The 24886-nt window shown below is 46.3% G+C and overlaps 1 protein-coding gene across 1 annotated transcript in view; it reads left to right on the top strand.

The window, feature by feature from the left end:
• The window catches only part of spidr (scaffold protein involved in DNA repair), a 451063-nt gene that overhangs the window by 20159 nt on the left and 406018 nt on the right, over positions 1–24886 (top strand). Inside the window, exon 4 of the mRNA XM_070892572.1 lies at positions 21773–21976. Coding sequence (XP_070748673.1) covers positions 21773–21976 — 204 coding nt within the window. The remainder of the gene's footprint in view (positions 1–21772; positions 21977–24886) is intronic.

Genomic DNA, 24886 nt, shown 5'->3' with positions numbered 1-24886 from the left:
AGACATGTGTTCAAATCCCACCACGGCAGCTGGAGAATTTTAATTCAATTAAATAAATTTGGAATGAAAAGCTAGTATCAGTAATGGTGACCATGGGCCCAAGTTTGCCCAGGAGTTGCTCCTTTTTTTTCTTGAGCAACTAGATTTTTTTTTGGAGTATCTTAAAAATCGCAATTCTGCCCATTTAATTTGCTCCAGTGTAAGTGAGTTAGGTTTTTTTTTTAGTTTAGTTTTTTTTTCAAAAGGGGGCGTTACCAGCCACTTGCGCCTGTTTTGGCCATTTAAGCAAGTTTACTCAGCTAAAAGTTACTCCAAACAACTTAGGCCAGCGTATGTGGCCACTTGTGTCCGCACAGAAAAACCTTGCGGTGAGCTAAGAAATCAGCGCAGGTAGCCAGAGAGATTGGGGGGGGGGGGGGGGGAGGAGGGAGAGGGAGGGGGAGGGGGAGGGGGGAGGGAGAGGGGGAGAGGGAGGGGGAAGTGAATTAAAGAAGCATAAGTACAGTTAAAGCACCAAGCACAAAAATAAGCAATAACAAATAAAAAGTACAAGGAAGCGGAGAGGACCTGCACCAAGCACCAAGACTTACAAAGCACTAAACAACTAGATTAAAAATGGATTGGTAAACTAGCAAATACATTATAGCAAGTCCTGTACATAAGATTTTCAGTCAAACTATTTTACAGAATTCCTTTTGAAAGCAGATGAAGAGTTAACTTGAATGATTATGTGGTCCTAAATTCTTATTTGATTTACAATCGATAAATAAATAAATAAACAAAAATAGAAGTCCTACCTTCAGCAAAACTTTACTGCAGAAAAACACTAGCAGCTGGCCACCGATGAGGGAGCCCATTCGGCCTGGGCTAGGAGCTGTAAGACGCACACTGGGAGGCTAGGCTCAACACGGCTGGAGGGGGGGGGGGAGGCTGAATGCGGCATAGGGGAAATGATGAGAAAGGCCCAGCTCAGGTGGGCTGGTCACCTGGTCCCAATGCCTGGTATGAGACAACCCAAGAAGATATTCTACAATGATTCGAAGCTTGGTAACTGCTCTCATTGTGGTCAGTTCAAAAGATATATGGTTTGTCAAAAGACCGATCTTAAAAATGTGGCATCCCAGCTGACACATGGGAGTATGCTGCTTATGACCGGAACATTAGTAAAAGATGATTCACAAAGGCACAGCAAAGCTTTAAGCAAGCCATTCGGCTAGGGCTAGGGACGGCATGCTTCGGGCCCCTCCCACAGCCTGCAGTGATTGTGGGGGCGAGGAGCTATCCCGGAGCTAGAGACACTCTAGCGCGCATGTGCAGAGGTCCTGGCACTGTTTTCAGCGCCGGGACCTGGCTCCGCCTCCCACTGCTTGTGCTGCGCGATGCCAAGGGCCTGTGACGTTCCAGCAGCGGGGAGAATAGAGGTAAGTTTTCGACGCAGTTTTTCTTCTACGAAGTCAGTGTGCCGTTTTAAACTGGGGGGACAAACTTGGGCCCCATGAAACTACTGGATTATTGTAAAAACCCATCTGGTTTACTAATGTCTTTTAAGGAAGGAAATCTGCCGTCCTTGGTCTATAAATGTAACTCTAATGTGGTTGACTCTGAACTGCCCTCTGAAATGGCCTCCTAAGCCACTGGTATTCAAGAAGGCGGTTCACCATCACCACCTCGAGGGCAATTAGGGATGGGCAATAAATGCTAGGCATGCTAGCAATGCCCATATCTTGTGAATGAATTTAAAAAAAAAACATAATCCAAATATGGGCATTTAAGGTGCAAGCCTAGACATTGAGTGTTGGCAAGCTATTTTGACTGTAGGAGATGTCACCTTGAAGTCTGATGCTGTCCTTGTCCTGTGTTCTACCCCACTCTCAGACCTTCTAGTTAGTTTAAAAAAAATGTTAGGTTTCCTTTATTCTTTAGCTCAAGAATTCTGATCTCTAATGCAAAGCATTGCAACACTATTTTCATTACAAATTCTCTCCAGTATGTACATTTTCTCCCATCGGCTTGGGTGGAAATTAAAATAAAAACTAAATCGTTGCATACAGGCTAAAGATACAGCTTGTTATGTATTTAACCCCTTGTAACCTGTATTACACTAGCACCAGAGGGCCTACCTGTTGGAGTCCCAAGGGATCCTAGCATCCCTTGGGAGCACAGTATATAAGCAGGCCATCCACGAGGTACCTGCACTCTGGAGTCTTATTAAAGGACCCAAGGTCACACTTGCTCATTGTACACAGTACTCAGTTTCATCCTTTATTATGAGCATAGCAATTGGCGACAAGGTAACGAACAACCGAGGACACAGATAGGCTGCAAAGAGATTTAGATAGGTTAAGCGAATGAGCTAAGGTTTGGCAGATGGAATACAATGTCGGAAAGTGTGAGGTCATCCACCTTGGGGGGGGGGGGGGGGGGGGAGGAAACAGTAAAAGGGAATATTATTTGAATGGGGAGAAATTAAAACATGCTGCAGTGCAAAGGGACCTGGGGGTTCTTGTCCATGAATCCCAAAAAGTTAGTTTGCAGGTGCAGCAGGTAATCAGGAAGGCGAATGGAATGTTGGCCTTCATTGCGAGAGCGATGGAGTACAAAAGCAGGGAGGTCCTGCTGCAACTGTACAGGGTATTGGTGAGGCAGCGCCTGGAGTACTGCGTGCAGTTTTGGTCACCTTACTTAAGGAAGGATATACTAGCTTTGGAGGGGGTACAGAGACGATTCACTAGGCTGATTCCGGAGATGAGGGGGTTACCTTATGATGATAGATTGAGTAGACTGGGTCTTTACTCATTGGAGTTCAGAAGGATGAGGGATGATCTTATAGAAACATTTAAAATCATGAAAGGGATAGACAAGATAGAGGCAGAGAGGTTGCTTCCACTGGTCGGGGAGACTAGCACTAGGGGGCACAGCCTCAAAATACGGGGGAGCCAATTTAAAACCGAGTTGAGAAGGAATTTCTTCTCCCAGAGGGTTGTGAATCTGTGGAATTCTCTGCCCAAGGAAGCAGTTGAGGCTAGCTCATTGAATGTATTCAAATCACAGATAGATTTTTAACCAATAAGGGAATTAAGGGTTATGGGGAGTGGGCAGGTAAGTGGAGCTGAGTCCATGGCCAGATCAGCCATGATCTTGTTGAATGGCGGAGCAGGCTCGAGGGGCTAGATGGCCTACTCCTGTTCCTAATTCTTATGTTCTTATGTATAAATGCAAAGAACAGTTGGTATCCTGGAGAAGTTCTCAGAAGGGGATGATTGGGAGGCCTTCGTGGAGAGACTCGACCAATACTTCGTGACCAACAAGCTGGAAGGGGACGAGAACGCTACCAAACTAAGGGCGATCCTCCTAACTGCCTGTGAAGCAATGGCCTCATGAAGAACCTCCTCGCTCTGGCAAAACCAACAGAGAAATCCTACGAAGAATTGTGTACGCTGGTCCGGGAGCACCTAAATCCGAAGAAAAACGTTTTGATGGCGAGATACTGGTTCTACACATGTCAATGATCGGAGGGCCAGGAAGTGGCAAGCTATGTCACCGAACTGAGGCGCCTCACAAGACACTGAGTTTGAGAGATTCCTAGAACAAATGCTTAGAGACTTTTTTGTACTGGGCATTGGCCATGAGACAATCCCTTCGCAAACTGTTAACTGTAGAAACTCCGAACCTAAGTAAGGCCACAACGATAGCCAGGCATTTATGTCCACCAGCACCAAACAGATTTCGCAGAGTAAAGCGGTTTCGGCCAGTACCATGCATAAAGTAACGTCGGTTTCGAGCAGAAATATACATGGCAGAACGTACACGCCGGCTGCTGCTGCCCAACCTCAGATGACCCAGAGTCCGCCATCAATCGTTAATGTGAGGCAATTAACACCTTGTTGGCGTTGTGGAGGTGATCAACGGCCCCATCAGTGCCGCTTCAAGCACTATGCGTGCAACGGTTGCAGAACAATGGCATACCTCCAGCGAACGTGCAGGCGAGCTGCAAACTCTGCAAACTCTGCAAACCACCACGTTGCAGAGGAAGATCGATCCACTGTGGATCAGGCTGAATTGGAGATTCGTACCGAGGAGCAGAAGTGTACGGGGTACACTCATTCACTATGAAATGTCCACCAATAATGTTAAAAGTTGTACTGAACGGTATTCCAGTATCTATGGAACTGGACATGGGTGCAAGTCAGTCCATAATGAGTAAAAAGACTTTCGACAGGCTGTGGGGTAAAAAGGCACACAGGCCCAAGCTCAGCCTCATTCACACCAAACTAAGAACTTACACCAAGGAACTAAACCCTGTAATTGGCAGTGCAGAAGTCAAAGTCTCCTATGACTGAGCAGTACATGAACTCCTGCTGTGGATTGTGCCATGGTATGGCCCCACATTGTTTGGCAGAAGCTGGTTGGGAAAATTCTGCTGGAATTAGGACGACGTCTGAACGCTTTCGTCCGTCGACAATGCCTCATGTACCCAGGTTCTGAGCAAGTTCCCATCGTTGTTCGAGCTAGGCATTGGAAACTTCTCGGGGGCAAAAATGCAGATCCATTTGGTTCCCGGTACGCGACCCATCCACCACAAGGCACGGGGCACGGGCGGTACTGTAAATTATCTGCGAGAAAGTGGAAATTGAGCTGGACAGGCTGCAGTGAGAAGGCATCATCGCACCGATGGAATTCATTGAGCGGGCATGTCCGATTGTCCCAGTACTTAGAGGACAGCATGGTTAGAATTTGTGGGGACTATAAAGTAACGATTAACTGTTTTTCGCTGCAGGACCAGTACCCGCTACCCAAGGCAGACGACCTATTCGCGACCCTGGCTGGAGGGAAGACGTTCACCAAGTTGGACCTGACCTTGGCTTACATGACGCAGGAGCTGGAGGAGTCTTCGAAAGGCTTCACCTGCATCAACACGTACCAAGGTCTGTTCATCTATAACCGGTGCCCGTTCAGGTTTCGGTCGGCCGCAGCAATCTTCCAACAGAACATGGAGAGCCTGCTAAAGTTAATTCCTCGCATCGTGGTTTTCCAGGACGACATACTGGTTACAGGTCGGGACACCATTGAGCACTTGAATAATCTGGAAGAGGTTCTTAGTCGGTTGGATCACGTCGGACTCAGGTTGAAACGCTCGAAGTGTGTTTTCCTGGCGCAGGAGGTCGAGTTCTTGGGAAGAAGAATCGCGGCAGACAGCATCAGACCCACGGAGGCCATCAAGAACGCGGCGAGACCACAGAACGTGACGGAGCTGCGGTCGTTCCTGGGACTCCTTAACTATTTCGGTAATTTCCTACCTGGGTTAAGCACCCTGCTAGAACCCCTACATGCAAGGGAGACGACTGGGTATGGGGAAATTCACAAGAGGCTGCCTTTAAGAAAGCCAGAAATCTTTTGTGTTCAAACAAACTGCTTGTCCTGTATAACCCTTGTAAAAGATTAGTGCTCGCTTGCGATGCGTCGTCATACTGGGTCGTGTGTGTTACAACAGACTAACGAATCGGGGATCTTGCAACCGGTTGCTTATGCGTCCAGGAGTTTGTCCAAGGCCGAAAGGGCCGACAGCATGATTGAAAAAGAGGCTCTGCCGTGCATTTACAGGGTTAAAAAAATGCACCAGCACTTATTTGGCCTCAAGTTTGAGCTTAACTGACCATAAGCCACTCGTATCGCTGTTCTCTGAGAGCAAAGTGATTAACACATCTGCCCGCATCCAAAGATGGGCGCTCACATTGTCGACATACAACTATGTAATCTGCCACAGACCGGGAACAGAGAACTGCGCAGATGGTCTGTCGGCTGCCATTGCCCACCACTGGGGTGGAAATGGCACAGCCAGCGGACTTGCTCATGGTCATGGAGGCATTTGAGAACAAAAAGTCCCCCGTTACGGTCCGCCAGATCAGGACCTGGTCCAGCCAGGATCCTTTACTATCCTTGGTTTAAAAAAAACTGTCCTCCATGGGAGCTGGTCCAGTGTCCCAGCGGAGATGCAGGAGGCGATTAAGCCGTACCACAGGCGCAAAGATGAGTTGTCCCTGCAGGCTGACTGGGGCAATCGCGTGGTCTTGCCCAAGAAAGGCAGAGATACGTTCATGTGTGAACTGCACAGCACCCACCCAGGCATTGTAATGATGAAAGCCATAGCCAGATCCCATGTGTGGTGGCCTGGCATCGACTCAGATTTAGAGTCATGCATGCATCAGTGCAACACTTGCTCTCAGCTCAACAATGCACCCAGAGAGGCACCACTAAGTTTGTGGTCGTGGCCTGATGTTCCAGTCAGCGACAATGGGCCATGTTTCACCAGTGCTGAATTCAGGGAATTCATGACCCGCAATGGGATCAAACATGCCACATCTGCCCCATTCAAGCCCGCATCCAACGGGCAGTTCAGATTATCAAGCAAAGCTTGAAACATGTGTCGGAAGGCTCCCTGCAGACCTGGCTATCCCGAGTGCTGCTCAGCTACCGCACCAGACCCCACTCACTCACCGGGGTTCCCCCAGCCGAGCTGCTTATGAAAAGGACGCTAAAAGCAAGACTCTCTTGTCCACCCTGATCTCCATGATCACATGGAGGGCAAGCGGCAACAACAAAGTGTGTACCATGACCGTGCAAATTTGTCTCATGATATTGAGATCAATGATCCTGTGTTTATGCTGAATTATGGACATGGTCCCAAATGGCTCACTGGTATGGTCACAGCCAAAGAGGGGAGTAGTGTGTTTCAGGTCAAATTGGCCAATGGACAACCGCACAGAAAACATTTAGACCAAATCAAATTGTGGTTCACCAACAGCTACGAACAACCCGAAGAAGACACCACCACCCTCTTACACAAACACACACACACACACACACACACACACACACACACGTGGCAACTGACATCATGGTTGACCACGAAGCCGAACTCACCATCCCCAGCAGTCCAGCAAGACCGGCTGCCCAACAGCCCAGTGAAGAACTAACCAACTCACCCACATCCGCATTTGTGCCGAGACGATCGACGAGAGCGAAAAGCCCAAGATCGTCTCGCCTTGTAAATAAGTGTACTGTTGACTTCACGGCGAAGTGATGTTATGTATTTAACCTCTTGTAACCTGTATTACACTACCAACAGAGGGCTGACCTGTTGGAGTCCCAAGGAATCCCAGCATCCCTTGGGAGCACGGTATAAAAGCAGGCCACTCACGAGGTACCTGCACTCTGGAGTCTTATTAAAGGAGCTAAGGTCACACTTGCTCATTGTACACAGTACTCAGTTTCATCCTTTATGAACATAGTACAGCTCAACACAGAAACCAAACTTATGACTTACAAGTAACTGAGTTGATTGCTTAAAATAAGTTTAACAATAACATCTGCAATTCTTGCAACGTATTTCAATATTTTCTTAAGCCCTAGCACATAGAGGTTTAGCAATGACAAAACTGAATCACACTAATCTTGAATCACACGTTACAATGAGGTCTCTAATGACACAGCCACAGGTTGAGGACAGGACAAGGAGTTACTGTGATGTCTTCTACAGTCAAATAACCATCTGTACCCAAGGTACTTCACAAAAATTGTCTTCGTCTGGCAAGCTAAATACGTTGATACCTTTAAACTTATTCTCCATCCATCAAAGGGAATCTTTTTATAAATTTGTTTCCCAATAGACTAAGGCTGAAAAATCGGGTGCCTTTGCGCCTTCCGTTAGCGTCCCCATATCCGGCAGGAGTTTTGCTACGGCGTTGCACCCCGATCTCCTTTGCCTGGAGATTATGACATCATCACCGTGCGCATCGTCCCGGTAGCGCCCCGGACCTGAAATTGACTTCCGTCCCCTGCGGAAAACACCAGCAGCCGCAAGAGGCATGCATCGGGCGGTTGGCTGCTTTGGGAGCAGTGCTTAAATGAGAGGTGGCTGAGGTAATTAAAAAAAAAAAAAAGTACCTTTTTTCTGTCGCCCTCCTCCCCCGCCCCCCCCCCCCCCCACCCGAGTTCCTGCCCGCGATCGATCAACCCGTTACTCTTTGAGTTGCCGGGCTGATCACGTGGGATTGCGGTTGTGGTCCAGATAGGTACTTTTTATTTTGCAGAGCCTGCAGCAATGGCCCTTCCCTTTAAAGGAGGAAAGGAGCCTTTGAATGCGGCAGCGCTGCTTGGCCCAGTATGCAGCGCTGCTGAAGTCACTGCCCTGCCTGCTGCCATTTGCACTCCAAGAAGGAAGTGGAATGTGGGCTTCAATTTCTCCCCCTAAGTCTCTGGCTTTAATTTTGTAACATAGTGAAGATAGAGCAATTCTGTTTTGAGCTAGGTGTTTTAAAATCATCATATGAAATAAAGATAGAAGTTCCTATTTCTATCATAAAACGTTATTTTCGACTACCTTAATGTCACAGTAATGTTCGGGTATTATACCAGTATATGTCATTTTAAAGGAGGTGCTTGTGTAATCAACTGAATCCAAACAATTAAAATCTAATTAGCATGCTTTATTGATACTCAAAGTTAATGCTTGTGATGTTGGAGCTCATTCTGTGCTCATTTTCTCCTTGTTCCACCTCGCTCACATTTAATATCCTAGTTCTTGACTGTCCACCCAAGTACCACACCAAGTTTCTCACAAATATCTTCACTGTTTTCCTACCTCAGCCTCAGCGCAGAGTGACTTCTCATCTACGGTGATTTCAACCTCCATCTCAAATCATCATGCTCTCTCCCCTCTATGTTCACAGCCCTCCTATCGTCCCTAAATCACTCCCTCCATATAAACTCCTTTACCTCCATTCCCAGCGACCCCCTCGATCTCGCCATCTCGTGGCCTCGTTACTCCCATCGTGTCAATCACTGATAAGGCCATCTCTGATCACTTCCTTGTATCCCTCTCCACCCACATCCCCCAGCCCTACTTCCTTCTTTGTCTGCCCCTGGAAAAAAAAACAGAGCTTTGGGCCTAGGCGCTGAAGGCATGGCCATTGACGGTGGAGCGATTAAACTCAGGGATGTGCAAGAGGCCAGAATTAGAGGAGTGCAGAGATCTCGAAGGCTCGTAGGGCTGGAGGTGACTAGAAGAGAGTGGCGAGGGCAGAAAACAAGGATGAGAATTTTAAAATTGAGGTTTTGCCAGACTGGGAGCCAATGTAGGTCAGTGAGCACCGGGGTAATGGGTGAACGGGACTTGGCGCGAGTTAGTATATAGGTAGCAACATTTTGAATGGACTCAAGTTTATGTAGGATGGAAGATGGGAGACTGGCCAGCAGAGCATTGGAATAGTCAATAGAGGTAACAAAAAGGCATGGTTGAGGGTTTCAGCAGCAGATGAGCTGAGGCGGGGTGGAGTCAAGTGCCCCATCTCCTCTCACCTTTGGACAGCCCCATGCTCCATGATGCAGTCACCTACATAGCAGCTACCAATCTGCTCAATCACACCATTATCTCTACATTTGCCTTTGTCCCAATTAAAACTATTACTCTCTCTAATTCTGGTTGTTCCCCCTGTTATGGCACTCATCTCTGCTCCCGTCAGTCCAAAGGACGCAGACTGAAACGTCGAAGGCGAACAACTGGCTTAACCATTCATCGCCTGATCTGGCTGGACCACGTAAAGAACTGTTGGGTCCGGCTCTCCTCTGTCTATATTTCTCATCTACATGCTTCCCCTCAGCGACTTCATCCAAAAACATAATGTCAGTTTTCATAAATATGCTGCCTGTGTCCTACCTCGCACCATTACCCCTGTGCTTGCTGACCTACATTAGCTCCCAGTCTGGCAACACCTCAATTTGAAAATTCTCGTCCTTTTCAAATCCCTTCTTGGTCTCGCTCCTCCCTATCTCTGTTAACTCCTCCAGCCCTACAAGCATTTGAGATCCCTGCACTCCTCCAATTCAGGCCTCTTGCGCATCCTTGAATTTAATTATTCCAGGCTATGCATTCAGCTGCCTCGGTTCTAAAGTATGGAATTCCTTCCCTAAACCCCTCGACCGCTCTGTCCTCCTCTAAGACACTGCTTAAAACCTAAGTCCTTTGTCCAAGCTTTTGGTCAGCTGTCCTAATATCTACCTATTTGATGGTGTCAAATTTTATTTGATAGCGCTCCTGTGAAATGCCTTTCCCTTGCAGGTCGGGACTGCACTGTGTGCTAGGCCGCCTCCACACCGCTCCTTTTTAGCCCCGACCTGCGGCTGATGTTCCCTCGCAGCTTGGGGCTGCAAAAGAAGCGGCGTGGAGGCGGCCCAGCACACAGCACGACCCCGACCTGCGAGGGAACATCAGCTGCAGGTCGGGGTTACAAAAAGAGCAGCATGGATGCATGCCACTGCAGAGAGCACCACGAGCCGGTTCAGGAAGGCGACGACTTGGAGGAGGGCGACTGGATCGGATGTCACCATAATCCAGGTCGCTGATTGGAATTTGGGCAGATACAGCAGGAGCAGCGAGAGATTGTGGAGCAACGTGATTGGGACCCAGGAGAGGCGTGACTTCAGGGCTCAGGAGAGCCAAGGGCCTAAGGGGCAGCACGGGCCAGCCCACACTGCGATATGTGTGCACAGTAGGTCCGTGCAGCAGAGCAGTTCTCCAGTTGTCTTGGTTAATCCTTGCTACTGGACCAAGATCTAGCTCTGTCAAGCCCGTGTGGTGGCTGGTGTGCAACGTTAAAAAAATCCACGCACAGGTATTTTCCACCACCTCCAATATGTAGTTCGGGACCTGAAATATCCGATCCCTCATTGTAACACCTGTGAACCTTTTGGTGTGGAAGCAAGTCATCCTCGATACGAGGGACCCCCGAAGAAGAAGAAATACCTTTGGATGTTTCACTACGTTAAAGGCACTATATAAATGCAAGTTGTTGTATGGGTCGCTGACATTAAAGAGAGATTGATCAAATAAACAGACAGAGAATGTGGGTAGCCAAAAAGGGTAAATGGAGAGCAAAAATAAGACATGATAGGTTTGAAGAAAAGAAAATATAAGTCAAGGAAATACATAGTGAAAAGGCACTGATCAATAAGAAAGAGAGTGCACTGGCTGGCAAGCTGTATGAAAATGGGCTAGGTATGTATAATAGATAGTCATAACCCGTAGCCAAATAAACTAGTATTGTAATTCCTATTCATGTGGCGCAAAGAATAATGCCCAGGAATTCAGATGCTAACATTTGCACTCATCTGCTTGGGGTTATAGACTCCATGGGAAGATGAAGACTTTTTGTAAATTTAACAGTCGTTAGAAAGTTGCAATGAGATAGTAATTATAAAATGATTGCAACATAATATAATCTATATGGAGGATACTGCTGCTGCTGTTTGTGATATAGTTGACTGGATACTAGCAGGCACATATTTTTTATGGGGATGGGGCAGTGCTTTATCAGCTATAGATATAATCTGTATTCGATAAATGTCAGGGAGATCAGGGAAGAGTTGAGTTGAATTTTAATATCTGAACAACTGCACCATGCAATAAATAGAGGCCTACGTTGCGCACTATTCTACGGGACCATGGAATGGCAGGTTCTAGATTTGTGCTAGTGTTTCTGATCTTGCCATGTCAATAGAAATTACAATATTAGTTTATTTGGTTAAGTGCTATTGCTCGAATTATCTATTATACATACCTAGCCCATTTTTGTACAGCTTGCCACTTTTTTCTTCTACTTGTCATTGCAGAGGGCAAAGAGAGAAAAAATGGACAGGAGATCTTAGACACCACCTAGTGGTTGGTTTAAGAGAGGCATTGGCAAAAGCCCCATCAGCTAGATACAATGGCCCAAATTTTGCCCATCACTGGGTGCTGAAAAAACAGCGCCCAGTGAATTTTTTGGTGCCGAAGCTCAGTCCAAAGATTCCCCAATGTCCACTACCAGCGCTAGAATGTTTGGCGCCAAACATTCTGTCGCTGGTGTACCTGTAAAAGAAGGTTGCGCGCCATTTCTGTATATAAGGCAAACTTTCCTCACCAGCGAAACTTTTTAAATCGGCGCAGAGACCCTAGGAAAAACCCCTACCTGCAGTTAGAGAATCCGCACTGGCCCGCTCCTATCCCTGGCCGAAGGGACTCCCTGTCTCTTAGAAATAAGCTTTAAGGTAATTTAAAAGCCAAATATTAACTATATGCAGGTATAAAATTAAAAATAAATATAAACTTACCCATACTGATGCTCCTGCGATGAAAAAAGAATGATGGCAAAAAAATAAAAAGCCTTTACCTTTTTCCATCAATGTTCTCACTGCCCAAAATACTCCCAATAGTTAAGGGAAACCTTATGAAACCTCCAAAAATGACGAATCAGCATACCAATCGAAGTCGTCGTCTTCTGGCATCCAGTGCAGCCTTCTTCCCATTCTCCTCGACGTGGAATGCAGCCGTTGCTAGCCCCCAGCCGAAGGTCCTCCACCCACGTGGCCCGCTGCTAGCCCAGGCTGAAGGTCTGCACACAAAAGCCAGTGCAAGACACTCCAGGCTCAAAGGGAAGCAGCAAAGATCTCGAATAAACGTGGAACATTACATTGAAAAAAAATAATCCCACCACAAATCTTTTGATTTTATGGCGTATTAGAGTGCTTAGGTGGAAAATATATAATTTATATTAAATGTTACCACTACAAATCTCATATCTTAAAAGAGTGTTGGAATGCTTAGGTGGACAATAATAAGTTGTTCATGGATCCAGACTGGGTGAGGGTCACTGATACTTGCACCATGGTACTTTGTTGCATGTATCAGTGACCCAGAACAAGGCAGGATCCATGAACACCTTAGTACTGGAACTTGCCCCTGTGTCATTTAAACCAATAGGCTGCAAGGGGTGAGGCCATTTTACATGTTGAGTCTGGTTATCCTGTAATATTAGTGCAGCAAAAAATGAAGTGCAGGAGTCAGGTTAAAAGTCCAAAATTAAAATGTTTATTAAACATTTGTACAGCACAGTTGTAATTAGCTTGAGTTATGTTTAAGTCTTCATAACTTTAAAAACTTCAAAACCGTGGCAAACTTTATAAAGAACCATCAATTAAAGCAACCAAAAAACAAACAAGGCCCAGTAGATGCCGCTACCCCTGCGCATGCCCGTAGTTGCAGACTTCTGCTGCCTTGCACCCCCCCCCCAGGTGTAATCTGTTTTTGTTTCTGGCGCGGTGTTTCTTGATGCTGGGCTACAACAGGGACAAAGCCAAAATGTGTCATAGTGGAATGCCCGGGTTCCTCTTCGTAGTCAACTTCAGCCTCGGAATCTACCCTTGTATTTGGTGCAGAGTCGAAAGTGCTCCTTGCATTAAGGACAGCTTGGGTGAGGCCCCCTATTGCCGATACTACCTCATTCACCCGTCCCGGAAGTCTTTCAACCTGTAATGACAGTCCCCCCCAACTCTGCCCTCACCCCACCAAGGGCTTCCAGGAGTAATCGAGTTTGTTGGATGTTCTTCCTGCTCATCCCCACAAGATGTCCTATGTTCTCAGAGTTCAGTGTTTCTGCATCAGGTCTGGAGTTCGCCCTCCTATGATGTCTCGCAGGTGTGGCTTGCTGCGACACACTTGTACTCGCAGCCTCAGACGTCACACCTAGAAAAGTCCTCTCGCTTGATTCACTCAAGAAAAGGCTTGGAATCCTTGAGGGGTTCAGCACCTGCAAATCTAGGGTCACCATCTCGTTGTCTTTGACTTCTTGCTGCTCATCATTCTCCTGAGTTGGAATATCTGCCGTGGTGTTTTCTTGAACATTCTCTCCTTCAACTTCAGGTACACCTTCTGTTTCCTCCTGATGCACAACCTCTGCGAAACACAAGATAGATGCTTGGTTGGCAGCATTGAGAAAGGAGAAGCGTAGGAAGCACACGTAGTATGTAACATTTAGCCAACCCAGACTCTGCAATTTTGCAGGGCTTACCCTCTAATGCAAAACGGCCCAGCTTCCGCATTGATTGTTAGTCTTCTCCTGTGACACTATCCTCTGCTCCACAGCCGTTAGTTGCAGCCTACTTGGTGGACCTCCCAGTTTGTGACCATTCTCGGTTGATCTTTGACACCATCTTCTGCAAAGATGCAAATATAACTTTTTAAGAGAGGGTCCTTCTGAACCCACGCACGCGCACGTGCACACTGATCACATTTACAGATGTTATTGCAGTGCATAAATATACATATATTTAAAAGCCCAAATAAATAAGTTGAATGTATTACTTACAGTCACTGCTTGTCCAAGGTCCTGCCACTTCTTTTTTAGCTGCGCACTGGTTCTCGGGATCATGGACATTCCATTAAATTTGACTGTGACCTGGTCCCAAACTTTGCGAGTGCAGACGGTTTAAGCTTATTTTTACCGAAGCTCCCCTTGTTCTGAAGAATTCCCCATCTGCTCTCTATTAAGTCTACCAGGGGCTCAATTTCTTCTGCACGAATTATCTTTGCCCTTGCGGTTTCCCCTTCTCCATCCCTGGCCCTTTCGCCTTCTCTGCACCCTTTCATTGCAGCCATCTCGTGAATGAAGCTGTATTTCCTACCTGCGAATCTACCTCTGCCACCAATGGATTCTCAATAGTGATCCACACAGTCCCCCCACGTTTTTTTTTGATACTTTCTACAGCGCATGTGCAAATGGGTATTTTTTTTGCATACCCAGTGGGTTTAAAAGTGTTTTTTTTTTGAGTGATGCGCATGCGCGATTTGGTGCCCGTTTTTTTTTCATCGCATGCGGTTTCAGCGCACATTGGAGGCTCCGCCCTGCAGATTCGGATCGGGTAGCCAGAGGGTGCGCATGTGGTGAGAAAACTCTGCATTTTTACTTTCAGTGCTGAGGGGCCAAAAAAAAATGGACGTCCAGGTAAGTGAACGCCATTTTTCTTCTTTTGGGAAACTTGGGCCCAATGTATGGTGCAATGTGATCAAGTCAGGGAAGAACACATTACTTAAAAAGATGGAGACCGACCCTCATCCAAAACAAATATTCATGGAAATATTTGGGTATAACTCAAGTTTGAAAGTGCTGGAGTGAATACTTCCATTATAAGCTATCCCACTCCTCATGTAGGCATTCTAAAAAGAAATGTATATCTTAAATAAAAAATTTCCACCCTGCAAAAATGATTCCTAATGTTTGTATATTTTTCCTCCATTTCAGCGGCCTGCCTTTTTGAGTCTGTTCTTTTGTAACACAGCCATTACAGGAGTTTCAGCAAACAGTTTCATAGAGAATTCTGCAAATTGGCTTTTTGCAGCAAAATTCATTACTGAGTGCTTACTGTGGCTCCCTGGTGAGTTGAGAGGCCTAAAATGCTGAATCTTTAAAGGCTGGAATCAAATGTTTAATTAGTAATGTCTGGCATGCGGTAGATTTTACACTTTTTTTTTCCAGAATACATGTAAGTATTCATAGTGAATGTTCTCTGCTCTGTGCATTCAATCTGCACTTTGGTTGTATTTCTCTATACAGAAATTTTTCATTCACATGCTAAGAATATTTTTTTCCCCATATTATTTGGGAGCGTCTAGTCCTGTAGTTATCCAGGATGGTAGTGAGTCTACTATACAACATCACCAGAAGGGGTGCAGATGAGTAATAGCAAAATATGATAGATACCTCATCTGGTGCAGTTTTAAAATTTCTATTTGGCAGATTAACTGCTTTAAAATTAATTTTCCTACATTACAACAGTGACTATACTTCAAAAGTACTTAATTGATTGTAAAGCCCTTTTTGTTACCCTGAGGTCGTGAAAGGTGCTATATAAATGCTATATATAAAGTCTGTCTTTTCTTTATATTGCCCTCTGGGCTGAAAATGACGATGTTCCTGTTTTCAAGATTTTGAATTTTTTTTTTATTTGTTCCTGGAAAGTAGGTGTCGCTGGCAAGGCCAGCATTTATTGCCCATTCCTAATTGCACTTGAGAAGGTGGTGGCGAGCTACCGCCTTGAATCACTGCAGTCCGTGTGGTGAAGGTACTCCCACGGTGCCGTTAGGGAGGGAGATCCAGGATTTTGACCCAGTGACAAAGAAAGAACGGTGATATATTTCCAAGTCAGGATGGTGTGCGACTTGGAGGTGGTGGTGGTAATCCCTTGTGCCTGCTGCCGTTGTCCTGTTGCAGGTTTTGGGGGGTGCTGCGAAAGAAGCCTTGGCAAGTTGCTGCAGTGCATCTTGTAGATGGTACAAACTGCGGCCACGGTGCGCTGGTGGTGTAGGGAATGAATGTTGAAGCTGGTGGATGGGGTGCCAATCAAGCGGGCTACTTTGTCCTGGATGGTGTCAAACTTCGAGTGTTGTTGGAACTGCACTCATCCAGGCAAGTGGAGAGTATTCCATCACACTCCTGACTTGTGCCTTGTAGATGGCGGAAAGACTTTGGGGAGTCGGGCGATAAGTTACTCACCGCAAAATACCCAGCCTCTGACCTGCTCTTGTAGCCACAGTATTTATAAGGTTGGTCCAGTTAAGTTTCCAGTCAATGATGAACCCCCCGGCCCCCTCCCCCCAGGATGTTAATGGTGAGGGATTGGGTGATGGTGATGTCATTGAATGTCATGTGGAGGTGGTTAGGATCTCTTGTTGGAGATAGTCATTGTCTGGCACTTGTGGGGTGCAAATATTACATGCCACTTAATCAGCCCAAACCTGAATGTGGTCCAGCTGTTGCTACATGTGGGCACAGACTGCTTCATTATCTGAGGCGTTGAACATGGCACTGAAGATTGGAATCATCAACGAACATCCTACTTTTGACTTTGATAGAGGGAAGGTCATTGATGAAGCAGCTGATGATGGTTGGGCCTAGGACACTGCTCTGACACAGCCAGTGGAGAGTTTTCCCCTTGATTCCCATTTACTTCAATTTTACTAGGGCTCTTTGATGTCACACTCAGTCAAATGCTGCCTTGATGTCGGGGGTAGTCACTCTCACCTCTCCTCTGGAATTCAGCTTTTTTGTCTATGTTTGGACCAAGGCTGTAATGAGGTCTGGAGATTCGTGGTCCTGGCGAAATCCAAACTGAGCATCGGTGAGCAGGTTATTGGTGAGCAAGTGCCGCTTGATAGCACTGTCGACAATACCTTCCATCACTTTGCTGATAATTGAGAGTAGACTGATGGGGCGGTAATTGGCCAGATTGGATTTGTGCTGCTTATTGTGAACAGGACATACCTGGGAAAATGTTCACGTTGGGTAGGTGCCAGTTTTGTAGCAGTTACTGGAACAGCTTGGCTAGAGTTGCGGCTAGTTCTGGAGCACAAGTCTTCAGCACGACATACATTGGCTCCCAGGTAAGCAATGCCTCGATTTTCAAATTCTCATCCTTATCTCTGTAATCTCCTCCAACCCCAGAATCACCACCCCCACCCCCGATTATATGTACGCTCCTCTAATTCTGCCCTCTTGAGCATCCCTGATTTTAATCGCTCAACCATTGGTGGCTGTGCCTAGGCCCTAAGGTCTGGATTTTCCTCCCTAAACCCCTCTGCATCTCTCTACCTCTTTCTCCTTGACGACGCTCCTTCCAACCTACCTCTTTGAAAAGCTTTTGGTCATCGACCATAATTTCTCCTATGCCAAATATTTGGTCTTGTAACACTCCTGTGAAGTGCCTTGGGTCGGTTTACCACGTTAAAGGCGCTATATAAATACATGTTGAGGCTGAGATAGATCACCCACCCGACACTTCTGGCTGAAGATAGATGCAAATGCTTCAACCATGTCTTTTGGACTTACTTGCTATGCTCTGCCATCATTGGGGATAGGAATGTTGTTAGAGCCGCCTCCTCCCGTTAGTTGTTTATTGTCCACCACATTTCATGACTGGATGTCGTAGGACTGCAGAGCTTTGATCTGGTCCGTTGGTTGTGGGATTGTTTAGCTCTGTCTGCAGAATGATGTTTAGCATGCATGTAGTCTTGTGTTATAGCTTCACCAGGTTGGCACCTTTTGTTTTTAGGCATGCCTGGTTCTGCTCGTGGTCTGCTCTGCTACACTCCTCCTTTAAACCAGGGTTGGTTCCCTGGCTTGATGACAATGGTAGAGTAAGGACTATGCCAGGCCATGAGGTTACAGATTGTGGTGGAATGCAATTCTGCTGCTGCTGATGGCCCACAGTGCCTCATGGATGCCCAGTTTTGAGCTGCTGGATCTGTTCTGAATCTATCCCATTTAGCAGACAATGCCACACAACATGGTGGAGGGTGTCCTCCGTGTGAAGATGCGACTTCGTCTCCACAATGACTGTGCGGTGGTCACTCCTACCAATAGTGTCATGTACAGATACATCTTAGGCAGGTAGATTGGCGAGAGCGAGGTCAAGAGATTGATGTGCAAAGTTAGAGCACATGGGATTGGGGGTAGTGTACTGACATGGATTGAGAACTGGTTGTCAGACAGGAAGCAAAGAGTAGGAGTAAATGGGTACTTTTCAGAATTAGGCAGTGACTAGTGGGGTACCGCAAGGTTCTGTGCTGGGGCCCCAGCTGTTTACACTGTACATTAATGATTTAGATGAGGGGATTAAATGTAGTATCTCCAAATTTGCGGATGACACTAAGTTGGGTGGCAGTGTGAGCTGCGAGGAGGATGCTGTGAGGCTGCAGAACGACTTGGATAGGTTAGGTGAGTGGGCAAATGCATGGCAGATGAAGTATAATGTGGATAAATGTGAGGTTATCCACTTTGGTGGTAAAAACAGAGAGACAGACTATTATCTGAATGGTGACAGATTAGGAAAAGGGGAGGTGCAAAGAGACCTGGGTGTCATGGTACATCAGTCATTGAAGGTTGGCATGCAGGTGCAGCAGGCGGTTAAGAAAGCAAATGGCATGTTGGCCTTCATAGCAAGGGGATTTGAGTACAGGGGCAGGGAGGTGTTGCTACAATTGTACAGGGCCTTGGTGAGGCCACACCTGGAGTATTGTGTACAGTTTTGGTCTCCTAACCTGAGGAAGGACATTCTTGCTATTGAGGGAGTGCAGCGAAGGTTCACCAGACTGATTCCCGGGATGGCGGGACTGACCTATCAAGAAAGACTGGATCAACTGGGCTTGTATTCACTGGAGTTCAGAAGAATGAGAGGGGACCTCATAGAAACATTTAAAATTCTGACGGGGTTAGACAGGTTAGATGCAGGAAGAATGTTCCCAATGTTGGGGAAGTCCAGAACCAGAGGTCACAGTCTAAGGATAAGGGGTAAGCCATTTAGGACCGAGATGCGGAGGAACTTCTTCACCCAGAGAGTGGTGAACCTGTGGAATTCTCTACCACAGAAAGTTGTTGAGGCCAATTCACTAAATATATTCAAAAAGGAGTTAGATGAGGTCCTTACTACTAGGGGGATCAAGGGGTATGGCGAGAAAGCAGGAATGGGGTACTGAAGTTGAATGTTCAGCCATGAACTCATTGAATGGCGATGCAGGCTAGAAGGGCCGAATGGCCTACTCCTGCACCTATTTTCTATGTTTCTATGTATCCCTCGTGTTGGTGTTCTCTCTACCTGGTATAGGCCCAGTCTGTCGGCTATTTCATTCAAGGCTCGGTCAGTAGTGGTGCTACCGAGTCACTCTTGGCGATGGACATTGAAGTCCCCCACCCAGAGTACATTCTGTGCTCTTGCTTACCCTCAGTGCTTCTTCCAAGCAGTGTTCAACATGGAGGAGTACTGATTCATCAGCTGAAGGAGGGTGTTAGGTGTAATCAGCAGGTAGTTTCCTTGCTCATGTTTGATCTAATGTCATGAGGCTTCATGGGGTCCAAAATCAATGTTGAGCACTCCCAAGGACATTCCGTCCTGACTGTGCCGCCACCTCTGGTGGGGCTGTCCTGCTGGTGGGACAGGACATACTCTGGGATGGTGGTGGAAGAGTCTGTGAAGTTGGTCGAAGGGTATTATTGTGTGACTGTCAGGCTGTTGCTTGAGTAGTCTGTGGGACAACTCTCCTGATTTTAGCACAAGTTCCCAGATACTGGTGAGAAGGACTTTACAGGGTTGACTGTGCTGGGTGTGCCTTTGTTGTATCCGGTGCCTAGGCCGATGCCGGGTGGTCCATCTGGTTTCATTCTTGGTATATTTCTTTGTAGTGGTTTGATACAACTGAATCGCTTGCTAGACCATTTCAGAGAGTAGTTGTGAATCAATCACATTGCAGTGGGTTTGAAGTCGCACGAAGGCCAGACCAGAAAAGGATGGCAGATGTCCTCCCCTGAACAACATTAGTGAACCAGATAGGCATGGTCACCATTGCTGGTACTAGCTTTTTGTTCCAGATTTATTTAATTCACTGAATTTAAATTCCCCAGCTGCTGTGGTGGGATTTGAACTCCTGTCTCCAGATCATTAGTGCACGCCTCTGGATTACTTGTCCAGTAACATCATTACTATGCTACTGTACCCTAACTTGTAAGTATTGTTTAAACACTGGGCCCGTTAGTTATAATTTTTTTAATTGCCAGTTCAGCACTTATCTAATGGGATTCACTTTACCCCAAATGAAAACAAATGATATATATGTAATGGCAAATATTACAATTATTGCTGTATTTGTTGGATCCCTGTAGGAGCCATGAAATTAATGCTTTGCAACTATTAGAATTCAGCAGTTGGAAACACTTTGAAAAACAATGGTCTCATTTGAGTATGATGATTGGATTGATGTGTCAGTCATCAAACCTCTGTTTTGCTCACTTGGTATTGTTGGGCAAGACATTACTCTCGTCAGATTAACTGAAGTGATTTCATAACTGCTCAGATTATAAAAATGGGTCGTGCTGGAACAGTCTTCTACTTGACTAACAGTTGACTTAATTCTAAGCATAGTACAATTGGGCAAAGTGTTTTATTGGCCTGATCATTGGGACTCTCTTATCCTCTGTTATAACATTCTTTTCCCCTTCTTCCCTTTTTAGTCTGTCTCCTATTTGCCCGAAGGCACAACCTCCATACTCTCCCCTTGAGTTTACTATTGTAGACTGTTCTGTTCCTTCACTATACTTCTTGTCTCCTCCCATAAATGCTCCAAGGTAAACCTCTCCAACTTGTCCTTCTTGAACTGGCTAGTTTAAATGCACACCCACAGTTCTTGCTGCCAGAACATTGGCATTAGTTCAGTTAGGTTGGAGTTCATCCATTTTGTATCGAAAGCTATTTCAAAACTGATACAAATGTCCAACAAACTTTAACTCTTCCTCCTGCATCACTTTTAAGGTAGGAAGGTTCATCCAAGCAACTCAATCTTAACTGCTAGTTTGTCTCAGAAGGTTGTGGGTTCAAGCCTCACTCCAGGAATGGAGCACATAATCTGGACTGATGCTCTAGTGTAGTAGAGAAAATGTTGCATTGTTGGAAGTGATGCCTTTTGGATGAAATGTTAAATTGAGGACCCATCCAGCTATTCAGGTGGATGTGAACAATCCCTTGACACCATTCAAAGAAGAGTAGGGGAATTCCTTTGATCACCCAACACCATCAAAAACAGATTAACTGGTCATTTCTTATTGCGTTTGTCTGACCTTGCTGTGCACAAATTAGTTGCTGCGTTAGCTGACATAATAGTGACGACTGTAAAAGTAATTTATTGGTTGTGAATAGCGTTGCGATGTGCTCAATGTCAAAGGCACTATATAAATGCAAGTTTATTCTTTAAATGCTTTGCTGGGTTCTGGCTTTTGAGTTTGAATGTCTTTTTAAGTTATCTAACAAGGAAATGTTTGTGTTAAACTTCTTTCTGTAAAAGCTTTTTCTGTTGTGCATTGAGTACAATCTATTTGTGAAATTCGATTATTAAGAATTTTTGTTTATGCTTTGTTAGGTGCAGCAGATACCAGCAGTCAGAACTCCAAGGAAACTGCGGAAATCACATGGAGCTCCAGTGACAGTGATTTGTCAGATGGAGAGGTACCGATGGGTAACTTGAGAGTTTCAAAAGAAAGAAGATCTGTCCTGAAAGGCCAGAGTACAGTCAACTCCTACCATAAATACATCTGTATGCTCAATTCATTAACAGATAGTGAAGGCAAGTAATTTTCTATCGTGCCTGGAAAAATCTGGTAGTTTGAAAATTGTTACCAACTAGTTGACTGAGTAGCCAGGTATGGAGTAAGGATCCTCATATTTTGCATAGTCCAGGGTTTTTAGAGGCAAAACTTTGGGAAGTTATAATAGGAAGTAATTGTTATATATGTGTAAACCTGTATATACCTTGTGTAGCCACCAGAGGGCTCATCCCCTGGAGTCCCAAAGGATCCCACAATCCCTTGAGAGCACTGATACTTAAGGAGCCTCACAGGCTGGAGAGGCACTCTGGAGACCTGCATTAAAAGACTAAGGTCATATTTTACTTTGAGCTCACAGTATCTAGTCAGATTCTTTATTCATACATAACAACTGGCGACGAGATACAAATGACAAACCCAACGATGCAAAGAACAATGGGCATCCTGGAGAAATTTTCGGAGGGAGATGATTGGAAATCTTTGTGGAGTGACTCGACCAATACTTCGTGGCCAACGAGCTGGAAGGAGAAGCGAACGCTGCCAAATGTCTGTGGGGCACCAACCTATGGCCTCATGAAAAATCTGCTTGCTCCAGCGAAACCCACAGAGAAATTATACGGTGATTTGTGCACACTGGTCCGGGAACATCTGAACCCGAAGGAAAGCTTTCTGATGGCAAGGTACCGGTTCTACACCTACAAAAGGTCTGAAGGCCAGGAAGTGGTGAGTTATGTTGCTGAGCTAAGACGCCTTGCAGGACATTGCTAATTTGGAGCACATGCTCAGAGACTTTTTCGTCCTTGGCATTGGCCACGAAGTGATACTTCACAAACTTTTGACTGTAGAGACACCAACCTTGAGTAAAGCCATAGCGATAGCCCAGGCATTCATTGCCACCAGTGACAATACGAAGCAAATCTCTCCGCACACGAGTGCTGCTCCAAGTACTGTGACCAAAGTGATATTGTTTTCAAATCGCAACGTACAGGGCAGGCCCCACATGCCTGCAGCTGCACGTCCGCAGATGCCTGAGTCCACCATCAAGGGTGATGAATGCAAGGCCATTAACACTTTGTTGGTGCTGCAGGGGTGATCATCGTTTCCATTCATGTCGCTTCAAAGTGTACGTTTGCAAGGGCAGTGGAACAATGGGACACCTCCAACGTATGTGCAGGCGAGCTGCAAACCCTGTTAATCCTGCAAACCACCATGTTGCAGAGGAGGACAGATCCACGGCGGATCACAACAATCCAGAGCCTCAGACGAGGAGGTAGAGGTATATGGGGTGCACACATTTACCACAAAGTGTCCCCCGATAATGTTGCAGGTTGAATTAAATGGACTCCTGGTGTCAATGGAGCTGGACACGGGCACGAGCCAGTCCATTATGAGCAAAAATACTTTTGATAAATTGTGGCGCAGCAAGGCCTCCAGGCCAGTCTTGACTCCCATTCGCACGAAACTGAGAACTTACACAAAGGAACTGATTCCCGTAATTGGCAGTGCTACTGTAAAGGTCTCCTATGATGGAATGGTGCACAAGCTACCACTCTGGGTGGTATTGGGCCATGGTCCCACGCTGCTCAGCAGAAGCTGGCTGGGAAAGATACGCTGGAACTGGGACGACGTCCGAGCGCTCTCGTCCGCTGACGACACTTCGTGTGCCCGGGTCTTAAACAAGTTCCCTTCGCTGTCCGAACCAGGCATCGGGAAGTTCCAAGGAGCAAAAGTGCAGATCCACCTAATTCCAGGGGCGCGACCCATCCATCACAAGGCGAGAGCAGCACCGTACATGATGAGAGAAAGGGTCGTGATTGAGCTAGACCGGCTGCAACGAGGGGGCATCATTTCGCCGATCGAATTCAACATGTGGGCCAGTCCAATTGTTCCAGTCCTCAAGGGAGACGGCACCATCAGAATCTGTGGTGATTACGAAGTAACTATCAATCGTTTCTCCCTGCAGGATCAATACCCACTACCAAAGGCTGACCACCTTTTTGCTACGCTGGAGGGAGGAAAGACGTTCACGAAGCTGGTCTTGACCTCAGCCTACATGACACAGGAGCTGGAGGAATCATCGAAGGGCCTCGCCTGCATCAACACTCACAAAGGTCTCTTCATCTACAGCAGATGCCCGTTTGGAATTCGATCAGCCGCGGCGATATTCCAGAGGAACATAGAAAGCTTACTGAAGTTGGTCCCGCGCACGGTGGTCTTCCAGGATGACATCTTGGTTACAGGTTGGGACACAGTCGAGCATCTGCAGAACCTGGAGGAGGTTCTTAATCGACTCAACTGTGTGGGGCTCAGGTTAAAATGCTTGAAGTGCGTTTCCTGGTGCCTGAAGTGGAGTTCCTGGGGAGAAGAATCGCGGCGGACGACATCAGGCCCACCGATTCGAAGACGGAGGCAATCGAGAACGTGCAGAGGCCACAGAATGTGACGGAGCTGCGGTCGTTTCTAGGACTCCTGAACTACTTTGGTAACTTTTTACCGGGTCTCAGCACACTGTTAGAACCACTGCACGCCTTACTGTGTAAAGGAGATGAATGGGTATGGGGCAAAAGCCAAGAAAATGCCATTGTAAATCTAGAAAATTGTTATGTTCAAACATTGTTTGTGTTGTATGATCCATGTAAGTGTTTGGTACTAGCATGTGATGCATCGTTGTACGGCGTCGGGTGTGTAATGCAACAAGCCAATAAATCTGGGAAATTGCAACCGGTTGCTTATGCATCAGAAGTTTGTCTAAGGCTGAGAGAGCCTACAGCATGATTGAAAAAGAAGCATTAGCGTGTGTTTATGGGGTAAAGAAAATGTATCAATATCTGGGCTCAAATTTGAATTGGAAACTGACCATAAGCCACTGATATCCCTTTTTTCCGAAAGTAAGCGAATCAATACGAATGCATCGGCCCGCATCCAGAGAT

Source organism: Pristiophorus japonicus, chromosome 1 (genome assembly GCF_044704955.1).
Source record: "Pristiophorus japonicus isolate sPriJap1 chromosome 1, sPriJap1.hap1, whole genome shotgun sequence".
In the NCBI taxonomy this organism is placed as follows: Eukaryota; Metazoa; Chordata; class Chondrichthyes; family Pristiophoridae; genus Pristiophorus; species Pristiophorus japonicus.
This window is presented reverse-complemented; position numbering and strand designations above follow the sequence as displayed.